The sequence below is a fragment of the Euprymna scolopes genome, chromosome 17 (genome assembly GCF_053919585.1).
Source record: "Euprymna scolopes isolate OS-2025 chromosome 17, ASM5391958v1, whole genome shotgun sequence".
NCBI classification, from domain to species: Eukaryota; Metazoa; Mollusca; class Cephalopoda; order Sepiida; family Sepiolidae; genus Euprymna; species Euprymna scolopes.
The window spans coordinates 13,591,505-13,605,946 of NC_136498.1; the positions used below are offsets into that span (position 1 = coordinate 13,591,505).

Here is a 14,442-nt window from a genome sequence, read left to right on the forward strand (position 1 = left end):
TATTTGTTTTTTGCAAGTCAGTTTCTATTTAACTCATAGTTGGGACCCTAACAGGTACTACCACTCCAGGTCAGAGTGGACCTGGGAGCAATCGCAATTAAAAGGTGGCTCCACACTCCCCAGATCCCGCAAGCTGAGGCCTCACCATCGGATATAGTTTAAGGTCATATCCAGGACCCCCATTGAGGGACTTTTACCCTCTGCAGGGGGACAGTCGGCGTATTCTAATGCCCCACCGACAGGGCCTCTCGTAGGAGCAAAACAATCATAAGGAAAAAAAATTAACAAGCTCACAATTCTTAGAAAGAAGTTATCGAAATAGGAATACAGGAAATGCCGTAATAATGCAACCATGAAATACTTCCTTTTATTAGGCGATTTTTGCGTCTTTTTATGGAAATTGCGCCAGACACTTTATGTAAGGAGGTAAAAAGGAAACGAAAATAATTAATGCAAATAACATGAGATGTTATACTGATGCAAACATCAAATATTTTCATTAGGCAATTTTGGAGGGGCGTAGGGATACGTCTCCAGACAAGGCATGAAGCTACTTGACGCGAGGACAAGACAAGAACAAAATATGATTATCGCAAAGACACTGGGACGCTGAACATCAAATGTTTTCTTTTATTAGGCGATTCTTGCGTCATTTTTATTTTATTTTTATGAAAATCGCTCCTGACAAGGCATGAAGTCACTTTATGTAAGGAGCTAACAAGAATCAAAGATGATTATTGCAAAAGCAGGAAATGCCTTTTGACCTTAATCTTTGAAGGATCAAGCGTATATGTAGAAGGAAACATGTCAGCGGGAAGAGAGTTTCACAAGTTTACAGTTCTTGGAAATAACTACTGAATTAGGAAGCTGTATTACAACAAGGTATCAAAACAGCGAATTGATGAAGACAACAGTATCAACGAATCAAACGACCTGAAAGTTTTTTCAATGACTCTTTTCCTCCTACGCATAGCTTTGTTGTTTTTGTGTGTGTTTTATTTTTCTAAGTGCAATTGGCATCGCCTGACTTTGATCTTTCATTGTTGTTAGCTCTTTACATCAAGTGGCTCTACACCTTGTCTGAAGTGAGTTATATAAAAACAATTTACGAAGACGCAAGAATTGTTTCATAAAATGTGTACATCATTATACTATCTCATGTCTTTGCGATAATCTACCTTCGTTCTTGTTTCCGCCTTAGATCAAGTGGATTTAAATTTTGTCTTGGTCGATTTCCATAAAAAAAATATTTTAAAGGCGCAAAATGTCGTCTAATAAAAGAAAGCATTCGATGTTTGCATTATTACTTATCCTCGCGTGGCCTTTGGGCCTTGGTACGCGGTGACTTTTTGTTAAAAACAAAAGCAATTTGGTAAATAAATGTCATAAATCTTTACCTTATTCATCGTGATGAATAATTTCTCGCCATCTTCCAAAACAGCAACGTTCGGCCTGGCAACCTGCAACAGATGCAAACTCCTATATCCTCCAACCACGAAGCTGTTCACGTCAAACGTTTCTTCGCCGTACGCCCAAATGATTCGAGTTGTATCGCTCTGAAAATAAAAATTCAAGCGAATTAATTTAGCTGTGTTGTGGTGGTGGTGGTGGTGGTGGTGGTGGTGGTGGTGGTGGTGGTGGTGATGATGATGATGATGATGATGATGATGATGATGATGATGATGATGATGATGATGATGATGATCCACAGCCTCATTGCATGAATGTATATTGGGTTAGATTGTGTCCGTTCGTATAATTATAAAAGAAAATCTGACTTCATATATTAAAAGACGACATACGACTTGATGCATTTATCATGGTGGAGGGGTGAGGGGCAAGTTGTGGAGTGAACTAAATATGTCTTGCTCATGTGGTATCTTTTGAGTGTGGAAAAACCTTTGTAGATGTTGTAAGAAGTAAACCAGCATGTTACGTGTTGGTTTACGCCATGAACTCTGATTAGATGGTGGGCCAATCACCGCACCGGTCTATTTCCAGTAAAATAAAGATGGTACATAAAAAAAAACTGTGACTGCTACACGTGCAAAAAACGCTGCTTTCATGAAATGAAAACAAAATAATAAACACATTGCTATCTCTATCTTGTGGGAAAATGACAAATAACACCTGAGAGCCCATCTTCCAAACTTCTCGACTTAACATTTACAGGCAATATGAATTGGAACAAATACATTGAGGATATTGCCAAGACAGCCGCAAAGAAGATGAGCTCCCTCTACCGTGCTAGAAAATTACTTCGCCCATGCATTGAGTATTCTTGCCACATATGGGCTGGTGTACTACTCTTACTATTAAAAAGGTTTCAAAAAGAGTCTCAAATCTAATAGATCTCGCAATGGTGGTCAAGCTCCGACATCTGTCCCATCACCTCAATGTCGCATACTTGTGCATGTTTTACAAGTATTTTAATGGAATGTGCTCTGATGAACTCATAGCACTTGTGTCAGCGAGACGTACATACTCTCGAGTAACCCAACAAGCACTAAAATCCCACCCCTTCACAATAGGAGGCATTAATTCTGGAACGCATCTCCTTAACAAAGCTACACAATCTCAACCATCGTTTTCAATCTTCAAGGTGTTTGTGTCACCCTTCACCCAAGGCTCATTAACCCTTACCCTCGAGTGGCCTTTGAACCTTGATAAGGATATGTATGTCCATGTAATACATTTTTCTGATTTTGCTAAGAGTGTAAATTGGTCAAACCATAAACACGAAAAGACTTACGGTGATGTCGATGTCATTAGGGTCATCTGTAATCAATTGTCGTTTGAAAACCAACTTTGTTCGATTGGACATCTGGTCAGCAGATAAGAGCATCCAGTTTGCAAAGATGTCTTCTACTAAAGTTCCATTAGATAAGCCATGGTAATCCTGTTTAAAGAAGAAAGAACAACGTCATTTTTCTCGTACGTATATAACACCATTAAGTTGTTTAGGTCAGTGCGAAGGCTTTTGTGGTTTCAATTTTTATTTGGAAAATGAAAATCTGTAGGGTTTTTTTGTAGGGGTCATCTTTATTCATACAAATAACGACATTTGCTCTCTATAACTTGGTCCATCTGACAACGAGCTTAAGGAGATTAGAAAGTAAACCTTATATTTATTTTCGATGGTTCGGTAATTATCGCTTCCCTTATTTTGTCCTTCAGTCCTTACATTCCATCAATGATATTTTTGATAAACGGGGAAGAATTGTTCAGTTTTGGGGTCAGAATTTATTAATCTCACATTTATTGTTGCTGTTTTTTTTAAACTTGAAGTAATACTTTTAGCTCCTTACATCAAGTGGTTTTATGCATTGTCTGGAGCGATTTCCATTAAAAACGCCTGGTTTGTAAAATTATTTAGGTTTTCATGTGAAATATGAATCTAACTCATGTTCAATCTCCTCTCGTGGTATTAACCTAAGACCATCTAATTCTCAAAATAAGTGATAATCTGAGGAAACAAGGTCAGTAGAATATGCTGGATGGGACAAGATTTCCCAAAACAATTCTCCTAGATCTTTTGTCAGTAGTAGTGTGTGAGGATTTAGCATTATCATGATGGAAGTTGACTCATTTTTTGTTGACTAAAAAGGGTTGTTTTTCAGTCAACATGGTTGAGAATATAACAGAAAAAATCTGAATGATGCTTTAATAATCTGAAAAAAAAAAAGGTTAAAATTAATCATGGTGATATGTTCAAGTAATAACAAATATGCATTAAAAAATGACAATGGTTTAAAATGTCTCTTCTTCAAACTGGCAAAAACTTTTGCATTCATTTGATAGTATGAATACGTGTCGGTTCTAAAGCCAATAAAATTGAAAGGCTACACTAAAAACAAAAAACAAGCAAACACATTCATACAATAAAAAATACCTTACATATTACATTATATGAAGAAACCAAACTGTTGTTTCATAGCTTCGACAATAAAAAATGCCGAGAGTTTGTCAGCATAGTTAATGTTTTATGCGAAATATAATTTTCGTTTTTTGTTTGTTGTTGTTGTTTTTTAGATGTTTGAAACAATTTTTTAATTGTTTCAAAAAAGCTTGATTTTTATTTATATTATATTTCTTTTAGTCTGTTTGTATTTCTGCCTTTCCACTTTTTCTCGGCGAACTAAATATTATAATATCCGTTCGATGTACAGTTAAGGATTAATAGGAATTAGTATTTAATGCAAAAAATGAACACACATTTAACCATATTCAACCATCCATTTGACATAAACACATTCATTCTTAGTCAACGGGCTATAACTTTGGAATTTTTTTAACAGATCAAAACTGTTTTTTTTTCTAATATATTTAGCAGTTAACTACATAACATATCAGTCCTATTATGTATACAAGCATTATTAAGTATTTGAAGAATTGTAAATGTATCCAAACTATATCAAGTTTGAGGACGACTGCACTAGACAAAAATGTTTGATGAGATTTTTAGTTGAATGATAAACAATAATATGAGAGGACTGAATATTGAAAACTAAGCATATATATATATATATGAAAATCGAAAATATTAATGAATGAAAGTTCCATAATTATCAAGAGTGTTTTCGATTTGACTGCGAATCATCTTCAGATGGAATTCATGGATTTGATGAGGTGACTCAATACAATTTATTGTATATTTTACTTTTCACTTTCCTAATTTCCATTTTCGCCCCTACTCACTTCCACCTCATCAACATCTGAAGATGATTCGCAGTTGAATCGAAAGCACTCGTGATAACTATGGAACTTTTATTAATATTTTCGATTTTGTACATAAAAAAAAAGATTATACGGAAAATTGAAAAAATAAAAAACAATCATTAAGCAAAGTATCTCCGTTGATTTAATAATGTTTGCATGAATGAAAAAACGCTACCTAAATACACCCATATATATATATATATATATATATATATATATATATATATATATATATATATATCCTTCATTCAGAGAAAATGTTACTCGTCCGGGACAGGTATTCTTTTAATGGCATATATATAATATATATGTGCTTGTGTGTATGTGTTCTTTGTGTCTGTCCGCGTGCGCGCTTACGTGTGTGTGTGTGTGTGTGTGTGTGTGTGTGTGTGTGTGTGTGTGTGGGTGGGTGGGTGGGTGTGTGGGTGGGTGTGGGTGTGTGGGTGTGTGCTGAATATACGGAATATTATTTCAAAGTTAAATTTCCACATCATGTGACAAACTCACAATTTAGTTGTGTTTCATCCGGTCTTTCAAAAGGTGAAGGATATCCTCGCTCTTAACAAAATTACTTTTTTTCTACTTCTTTCTTCTCTTTCTCTATTCTTTTTCTCTTTCTTCTCTTTCTCTATTCTTTTTCTCTTTCTTCTCTTTCTCTATTCTTTTTAAGTCTGACCAACAAAACGAAGAAAATTGCAATCATCCTAATTTTAAATAATAGTAATAAGAATAGGTCAACCTGGAATCTTTTTTTTTTTTTTTTTTTGGCAATTTTTCTTTTACAAAGGATTCACCATTTATCAAAGCTCGGAAGCCATTCAAGAATAAGGGATAATTTACTTCTCACCTATTATCACTTCCATCCATAGAACATTTGGTTAATAATCCTGGGGGTCAGAAGTGTTTTTAAAACGTATATAAATGTATGCTTCAATATTTTCCAATATAATAGCTATGTTACTCATTGTTCGATATGCAAATATATCAAATAAATTCCTAAAAACGGAAACCAAATAATCATATTCTGGGTAAAAATATGGATTTTTAAAAAAATCCAGGAAGAAATATTGGTCATAAGAGTTTGCAAGACTCATTTATTTCAAAATAAATAACATTTTTAAACATAATTTAATTTGAAACATTGGGTCATTACGATAATAGCACCGTATATTGATAACATATTACAAGAAAACCACAGTTATTGCTCAAATAACAATTAAGAAAACCATGCAAATTTTAAAAATAATTTAACCCTTTATGCGCGTTCCTCCATTCTTAATCAAGTCATCAGCCTCCTATCAACAGAGGATGTTAATTTATGCACTTGTTGAGGTGTAATTTCAGAAGATACCTCCTTAATCCTCTCCGAAAGGTCTTTTTTACTGCTGAATTGATGTCCGTTTTCGTAAACCTTCCTCTTCAGAATCGACTAGAGGTTCTCTATCGGATGCAAATCCGGGCTCTGAGGTGGCCAATCCATCAGACGTTCACCAGAGATCTCCTTGACTGAAAGCCAAGCTTTTGTTAACCGAGAAGCATGGTTTGGGGCATTGTCTTGTTTGATAATGAGATTCTGGTTGACATCTTCATTTTGTGATTTCAACCAGGGCCATAAATTCTGTTCTCAAAACTTGCAATAGTTCGCAGAATTCATTTTAACACCTTCAGGGACAGGAAAAAGAGCCAAGAATCTCACGACCAATAATACCAGCCCAAATCATCACTCTCCCTCTTCTCTGTTGACGTCTGAATCGCAAGCGTGGGTTATTGCCTTTAAGAAACCATCATTGGTGCAACCGTTGGAGCCGTCGAGGATTTCTCTAGCCTCGTCAGTTCAGAGAACATTTTGAAAATTGGTTTTCAAATATTTAATGTCCTACGCTAGTCGCTTCTGACATTTGATATCACCCAAAGGAGGACATTTTTCCGGTGTTCACCGGTCCGCTATTTGTTTCAAAATCTGATTTCGGGTCCTTTTAGAGATGCCAGACACTCGTGCCTGGTCGAAAATAGTTTTGCTTGTGCTGTGTGAGTTTGCTAGCATACTCCTCTTGATTTTTCTCAAATCTCGTAGTGAAGTCACCTTTCGTTTGCCACTTTGTGCTTTTTTTCTTCCATCTTTGCCGTCAATGACGAAACGTTTCACAGTTCGATGATCTCGCTTCAAAATGTTTGAAATGTCTAATGTAGACTTCTTCGCAACAGGTAATTTAACAATTTCCCCCTTCTCACCATTTGTCAACTTCTTTCCTTTAGCCATTATTAATAAATTTAGGTTACCTGCATATTTACTACTGCTGTTACCAGTTGATATTGTGTAAAATCTGGTTTGGGGATGGGATAATTCCGTTAGTTCACCAAGCACTTCTATAATATTAGAGAAGGGTTGTGTTTCCACATTATTCAAAGTAATCGATCTTTCATGTGTTAACCTCATTCTTGCAGATTAGGGTAAAACTAACTCTGCAAATCCCGGTATTAATTTTCTGTAGAATCCTATCACACCAAGAAATTTGCGTAGGATTTTGGCATCTTTAGGACACGGGAAGGATTCTATTTCTTTGAATTTATTAGTAGTTGATATGATTCCCTTTGAATTAATCCTAAATCCCAAGAAATCTAGTGACGTTACATCAAAAATAGATATTTTTAGTTGTTTTCTTGGAAGATTCTAAAAACTATGTATTTTTCTGGTGAGAATATTTGTTGTCGCTGAAAATTAAAATATCATCTATTTATATAAAAACGCATATAAAAACGCCTCTAAAAAATTGTCCATATATCTTTGAAATGTCGTTGCTGAGTTTTTTTTTTTATTTAAGCTAAAAGACATGAATTCGTAATGAAAAAAAAAACATTTTAGAAATAATGGCTGTTTTCGTGATATCATCTGGGTGCATTTTGACTTGTTGGTATGCTCAAAAACAAATCTATGTTAGAAAACCGTTGCTTATTTATTATTTATGGTTTCATGGTAAACAAATTTATGTTGGGTATGGTGTATATATCGCATTGATTATGCTATTTAATGCACGGTAATCGCCACATCAGCAGTATCCTCCACTTTACTTAGGAACAAGATGTAGTGGGCTTGATCATTCGCTATAATGATGGGATTATCACGCCTTCATTTCGGAGCTTTTTGAATTCTGCTTTGATCGCTTTTCGTTTTTAAGCAGATAGTTGTCTGGACTTTGCAAACACTGGTAAGTGGCTACCTTTTTCTGTTCTGTGATAAACACCGCAGTAATTTTCACTGGTGTTTATGTGTGGGAAAATAATTTCCGGGAATTTTTTTAAGGCTTTTTTTTATGGAGGTTTTATTTAATTGGAATTCATTACTGAGATGAGTATTATTTATTATTTTATTTATTGCTGACTATTATTCTTAGTTGTAGGTTCACAACGTTTCGGCAAACTATTCCTCTGGCCTTCGTCAGGTGGTAACAATGGGATAGGAACTCCGAATCTTCTAACTGAATTCTCACCAATTACTGCCTTCCATAGTTGTTGTCGTCTCGCCCCCGTTTTTGACCAAGTAAGCCTCTGGCCGAATTTGGGTAGGAGTGAAACCGCTATTTTCAGACAATTATCACCTGGACCCATACAGATTCAATGTTTCTGGCCACTGTGCCACGGACCCCTAAAGACGATCAAGGTTGGAATTTTTGGTCTTATAAATCCACGATTATTCATTATCTGATCTTCCATGGTCGGGTTCCGTACCGAATGGTATATATATATATATATATATATATATATATATATATATATATATATATATATATATATATATATATATATATAAGAACAAGTAGTTAATAAGACATGTTAAAAAACACTTTGGAAAAGAGTTAAAAACATATTTAATTTTAAAAACGAAACACTAAATAAATGGATAGTCCTTAATCCGCGGAGTTTCGAAGAAGTACTTTCCTTCTCACCAGATGGTAGGATTTAGCAAAATGCGGGATCGGATTTTGCTTGCAAAAGTATTAAATGAAACTACAAGTAAATAATAGATTTTACTTGATAACAAAAAGTGAAGCAGAGGGAGTAGGGTGAATAAAAAAGTGATTTCACGTGAATGGATAGTCTGGTGGAGGGTAAAATTTACAATGACGGTAAAATCTAAAGATGCAGAATCCAAGAAAGTTAGTTAAAATTCCATTCTCACAAGTAAAATCCAAGGGAATCGCGTAATTGGAAGATGATCCAAAGTAATTCAAAAGGCAGAAATCCGTGGAATAATTCACAAATAGGTACAAGGAAATGGGAAAGAATTTCAATATATTATTAAAAGAAAGATAAAATGTGCGTAAAAAAAGGAATGGAAGAAATATACAGCTCGACTGTCGAGGCAAGATTATATATATATATATATATATATATATATATATATATATATATATATATATATATATATATATAGAGAGAGAGAGAGAGAGAGAGATAGAGAGAGAGAGATATTATATAGAGATATTATATATATATATATATATATATATATATATATATATATATATATATATATATATATATATTATTTAATTGGAATATATTATTGTGATGAGTATTATTTATTAATTTATTTATTGCGGACTATTATCCTCATTTTTCTTAGTTGTTGTTTCAGGATGTTTCGGCCAACTATTCCTCCGGCCGAAACGTGGAAAAAGGATGGCCCACCTGTTATTGTTGTTGTCGGCATTAACTTATCAAGCAATTCCGATTTTGTCCGTTCGTGTGCCTCGATACAAGCGATAGAGTAATTTCAATAACTTTTGTAAGGATGTTGCTGTCTTTAAAGGATTCTTTTATGGAAGCATTAATTAATTAGGTCTGTATAAAAGAGTTTTATGTGTTTTGTATCTTGAAAGGATTTGTATTTGAAGAGTTTACTTTTTTGTGAAATATATACTTTCGTAAACAGAATCTTTTGCTGGGGAGGGTTGTTTTTAGTTAGCTAAATTTGATGTTCTTTTTTTAAACATTGTTTGTTGTTTGTATTCTGTTGTTGCTTTTTTATCTTTTTTTTTTTGTTTGTTTGTTTGGGAAGTTACTTTTTGTAGAAATATATTTTGCAGCAGGAATTTTTTTTTCTTAAGAAGACTTATTTGAAAAGTGGTAAACAAAGTTGAAATCAATCATACACGTGTATAATTTTGTCGGGATGTTTCAGTTCAGTATGTTTTCAGTATCGTGGCGCTAAAATTCGTTTCCTTCTTTGCTTGTGAACTCATCTAGGGAGGTGGTCGGCCCTATTCCAGTTTCGCTTAGAAAGAATATGTCAGGTTTCGTCTCCTGTAATTGGGTTTCAACCTCTGGAAGGTTAGAACGTAGACCCCTGATGTTGGAGAAGGAGATATGGTAGTAGGGGTCTACGTAGGAGGATGGGGTTCTAGGTTTATTCGTGTTTTCTTTTTTGAGATATGGCAATACAGCAGCCCCAGTACTTTGCACCTGCTGATAGGATAGCCTCCTTAGTGGTTATTCCAAGGTTCGGGTCTCTGACTATCAGGCGGGTAACGTCAGCCCAGATGAAAACGTTTACCTCCAGCACCCTTACTAGTGACATGGCCGCAAGGATAGTCATAGAGACAGAAAATTTCCGAAATCTCAGACTACTGTTCACGAAGTACTACCAACCTGGGAAGCAGCTTTTTCTTCACCCTTTGAAACATCACTCATTAGAAATGAGGACTGAGGGACAAAAAAGGAGAAGCGAGAGTTACTGGAGCTGCCGATAACACATCCACTGCATTATCTACTCTCCATTAAAAAAAAAAAAACGGTAAGAGGGACTTATTTATATCTACTTCGTATAAGTCCTTTGCCCATTCCCAGTTTAGAATAGAATTTGAATTAATCCGTGGAAGTTTTGTTGGGTTTTTTTTTTTTGTTTGTTTGTTTTTTGTTTTTTTAGCTTTTGGTTCCTTGTGATAGAACCTTCGAGATTAAACTTATAATTACGTTTCAATAATGCAACTTCTGGGGTCAGCTTATGTTTTTAGATTGGGGGCACCTTATTTAAAGACTAGTTTAGGATAATACCAGACGTATTTAACAAAAAAAGTTTAAAACACGAGTAATAAGACATGATAGGTAATGTTAAGGGGTTTCAATTTTTAGTAAGACTGCAATAAGAGAACAAAGATAAATAAATAAATTATATATTATAAAAACACTGTTTTATAAATAATAAAAATAATATTTCTATTATTTTTTAAACAACTTTATTAGTTTATTTTGGAAGTATACTCCATAAAGAAAATAAACAACCCACTTTAAAAAGAGAAATTACGAGTTTTTTTATATTTCATTCGCAATTTCGTGTTAGGGGTGTCAAAAATTCCCCAAAATACACCTATTTAAGCACTTCTGGCGTGCTAGTTAAGTAGATATCACTGCTTTTTGTTGAAATTGATACAAAAACATTTTTAATCGATTTTTTTCGTTTTCCGAATTTCGTTATTATAGTGCAGTTGTACCAAATAATTATGATAGTAAATTAAATATTCTTTAAATAAAACGAATATGTCTCTCCTTTGTTTGTTTATAAAAAAGATAACAAATTCGTTTTAAACAATAAATATTATTTGTCTAAATACTGTAAAAATAACTGTTAGTTCAATATAATTCAACACAATAAAACCAATGTCATTTTTAGCGCTAATTAGGTACGTGCAAAATCAATGGTCTCTAAAATGCATAAACACTTTGACTCCTTTATTCATTTAAAAATTCACCAAAATTCATGAAATCAACCAATTTTAAAGAAAATATAAGAATATAATTAACAATCATAGAATATAATGAACTCACTGTTTTTAGTGAAAATGTATTATTTTTCTTTTTTTGTAAACAAAAGACACCGTTGTTAAAGTTAAAGTTTTAAGTCCTAAAAAAGGCACATGAATTTTTTATATAAAAATAAAGCATTGTAGATGTTAACAGTTAAAAAAGAAAAATAGTATTTCAGGAACATTACGAAAAAAAGAAGTCTCTAATGTCGGTGTTAATGAAATCAATATAACACGAAGAAAAAATAATTTCTCGAACTAACGGCATTATCATTGAATTGTTTATTTAATTAACTAAAAATATAATTGAAAAATATTTAATGTAATTTTAATGGTTACAATTCTCACAAAAATTTCAAATGTAATAGTATTATATTTTCTTGTGCGCGTGATGATGTAAACATCAGCGAAAGAAGCAAAAAAAAATCCTTAAAATAAAAATAAGTGCAAAATTGAGACCCAGAACAACTAAGAAAGAATTATTTTTTAATGGTATTATTTTTGATAACGATTAATTTAGGCAAATACGGATGAGCAAAATTGCAACAAAAAACGACAAATAAACATAAGCACCTACAAAAATTCACCACAGAATTAACCTCCCCTCATATGTAAAACGATGTAACTTTATTATAAGTTTATATAATCGATATAACTTTTGTGCCATTCAAAAGAAGGGCAAAATAAACTAGTAATAATTTTTTTTATCGTACGAAAAAAATGAAATTCCGAGACGAAAATCGTGTTTACATAATTAGCGCTTTAAAATAACCTTCCCCTGTAGTAAGCATATTGAACGCGAAAACATATCCGTGTTTAATAAATCTAGCAAAAATCAACTAATGATCAGATTTTCGTGAAATTTTCGGTACTTATCCATTTTAGAATGAAATTACATATAAAATGCAGTTTCTGTAAAATATGTGAGGGGAAATATATTTTTTAGTGCGTGTCCACCCCCCCCCATATTTATTTTTTTAGAAATTTGGAGAATATATATTTACATCGATCGACATTTCTATTTATTATGAAACATAAGAGTTCAAATAAGTAAAAAAAAATATTTTTTTAAAAGTTTAAATACATACTTTGAAGTTGCAAAAAATTGATATAAATTTAATATTATATTTTTAATAAAGTTTTTTTCTAATTAATATATGCTATTATCATGTGAATTGCCAAGAAAAAGAAACTTCCTAAAAATTAATTAATTTTTAAAAGATTAAAACGATTCAAATTCCATTATTTCAAATGTTTCGTTACAACATAGATTTTTAATTAATTATGTTTAAATTTTTTAGAAATATTAAGTTTTTATATAAACATAGCTCTTGCCAGCTATTTTATCGCCAGATTAAAACCGAGTAAAAAATATTATTGCACAAAAAATAAACGTTTTTTAGGCCTACTATGATATCTAGTTTGTCTCTTTTGACCAAACAAAAGTATGGAAGCCGGTAAGTAACCAAATGAACATTTGTAAAAATTTCATATTTAATATACAAATGTTTATAATATCATTAATCATTAAACTGTGTAAATCTTAAAACCTAACAAAATTATAAAAAAGATTAATTATTAATTGCAGTTTGAAGAAGATAAACAAAGGTTTTAAAAAATCATTAAGTCGCTTCTACTTTTCCATAGTTCGTATAGTTAACACAAGTCTGACGTCACGGGATCATGCGCTCCTTTCTTCACAATCGTTTGGCAGAGCCCAAAGAAACAGACAGGATTTGCATCCTACCCGCTGTATTCTCTTTAATTATAAATGTTAAAATAAAATTGACTTTCTGGCATTTTGGGCTTCCGTAGAACTTATGCGCGCCGCCTTTTCTTTTGTTTTGATTGTGCGAAACTGGATTGGTTACTAAACTCTCTCTTCTGGAGGCTAATTAAGCTAATTTTTGGACAAACGAGTATTTATTATTATTATTATTATTATTATTATTATTATTATTATTATTATTATTATTATTATTTAATTCACTATCTTAAGATTTTACTTTACTAATTATCTTTGAAATATTCCCAGAAAACTAATATTTATCTTTCAGGGGATTTTTACAGTGTGTGTGTGTGTGTGTGTGTGTGTGTGTGTGTAACAGCATTTGGGTTTAACCGGCATCCTCCGAAGGAGGCGGTTCCATGGGAGTATGAAATCACAAGCGGTCCCTAGTCACATGTATATCCCCGTTAGGGGAGATGCTGGCGTTAGGTTTTTGCAACTCTTGCAGGGAGGTGTCGACGTCCTCCTACATACAGCACCTGAAATTCCCAAATTGGTCACCCATTTTAGTAATGACCAAGCTCAACGTTGCTTAACTTCGGTGATCTGATGGGAACCGGTGTGTCAATGTGATTATGCCTTATTTTAGTACTTAAAACTTTAACTTTAGCAAAGGTGTTTTTTGCTTACAAAAGATAATACATTTTCACTAAAAAAATAATATTTTCAATGAATTTATTTAACTTCAAAATTTACCTGAACTTGTCAGTTTCCGAATGTTTCAGGGAAAAAATTTTTCGTTATAACTTTTTTTTTTCACGTGTAAAAATATTTTCTTCCTCTTAGAGATTAACTTTATGCTTTACTCTTTCAAGCACAATTAAAAAAGTAATAGGAAACCTACAAAAAATTATGATAAGCCGCCTTTCAAAACCATGTTCCCCCGCCCTATCAGTTTTCCGCCATTAAAACTTACATGTGCGTGAAAGGTGATACGTACATACGAACATAAAATACATTAGCGTGTTATTAATGTTAATCGTTCGTAAAGTTTTGTTATCTTTACTGTTACTGCTTCAACTTCACTTCCGGTTCCCTCTTCCCATATTGAAAATGTTTGGGGTTTTTTCTAAATAATTACGTTATTAATTAGAAAAGCCTTTTTTTTATATGAGGCGGGGGCTTCTTTGA

General features: G+C 32.9%; 1 protein-coding gene and 1 pseudogene across 2 annotated transcripts in view; both read right to left on the minus strand.

Moving 5' to 3' along the window:
- The window catches only part of LOC145296666 (DBH-like monooxygenase protein 1), a 91,343-nt gene that overhangs the window by 74,060 nt on the left and 2,841 nt on the right, over positions 1 to 14,442 (minus strand). For both annotated transcript variants that reach the window (XM_080142608.1, XM_080142607.1), the window contains exons 2-3: positions 2,753 to 2,899; positions 1,398 to 1,556 (exon numbers count right to left, since the gene is read on the minus strand). In XM_080142608.1, coding sequence (XP_079998734.1) covers positions 1,398 to 1,556; positions 2,753 to 2,899 — 306 coding nt within the window. The remainder of the gene's footprint in view (positions 1 to 1,397; positions 1,557 to 2,752; positions 2,900 to 14,442) is intronic.
- On the minus strand, positions 13,779 to 13,897 carry LOC145297120 (5S ribosomal RNA; annotated as a pseudogene).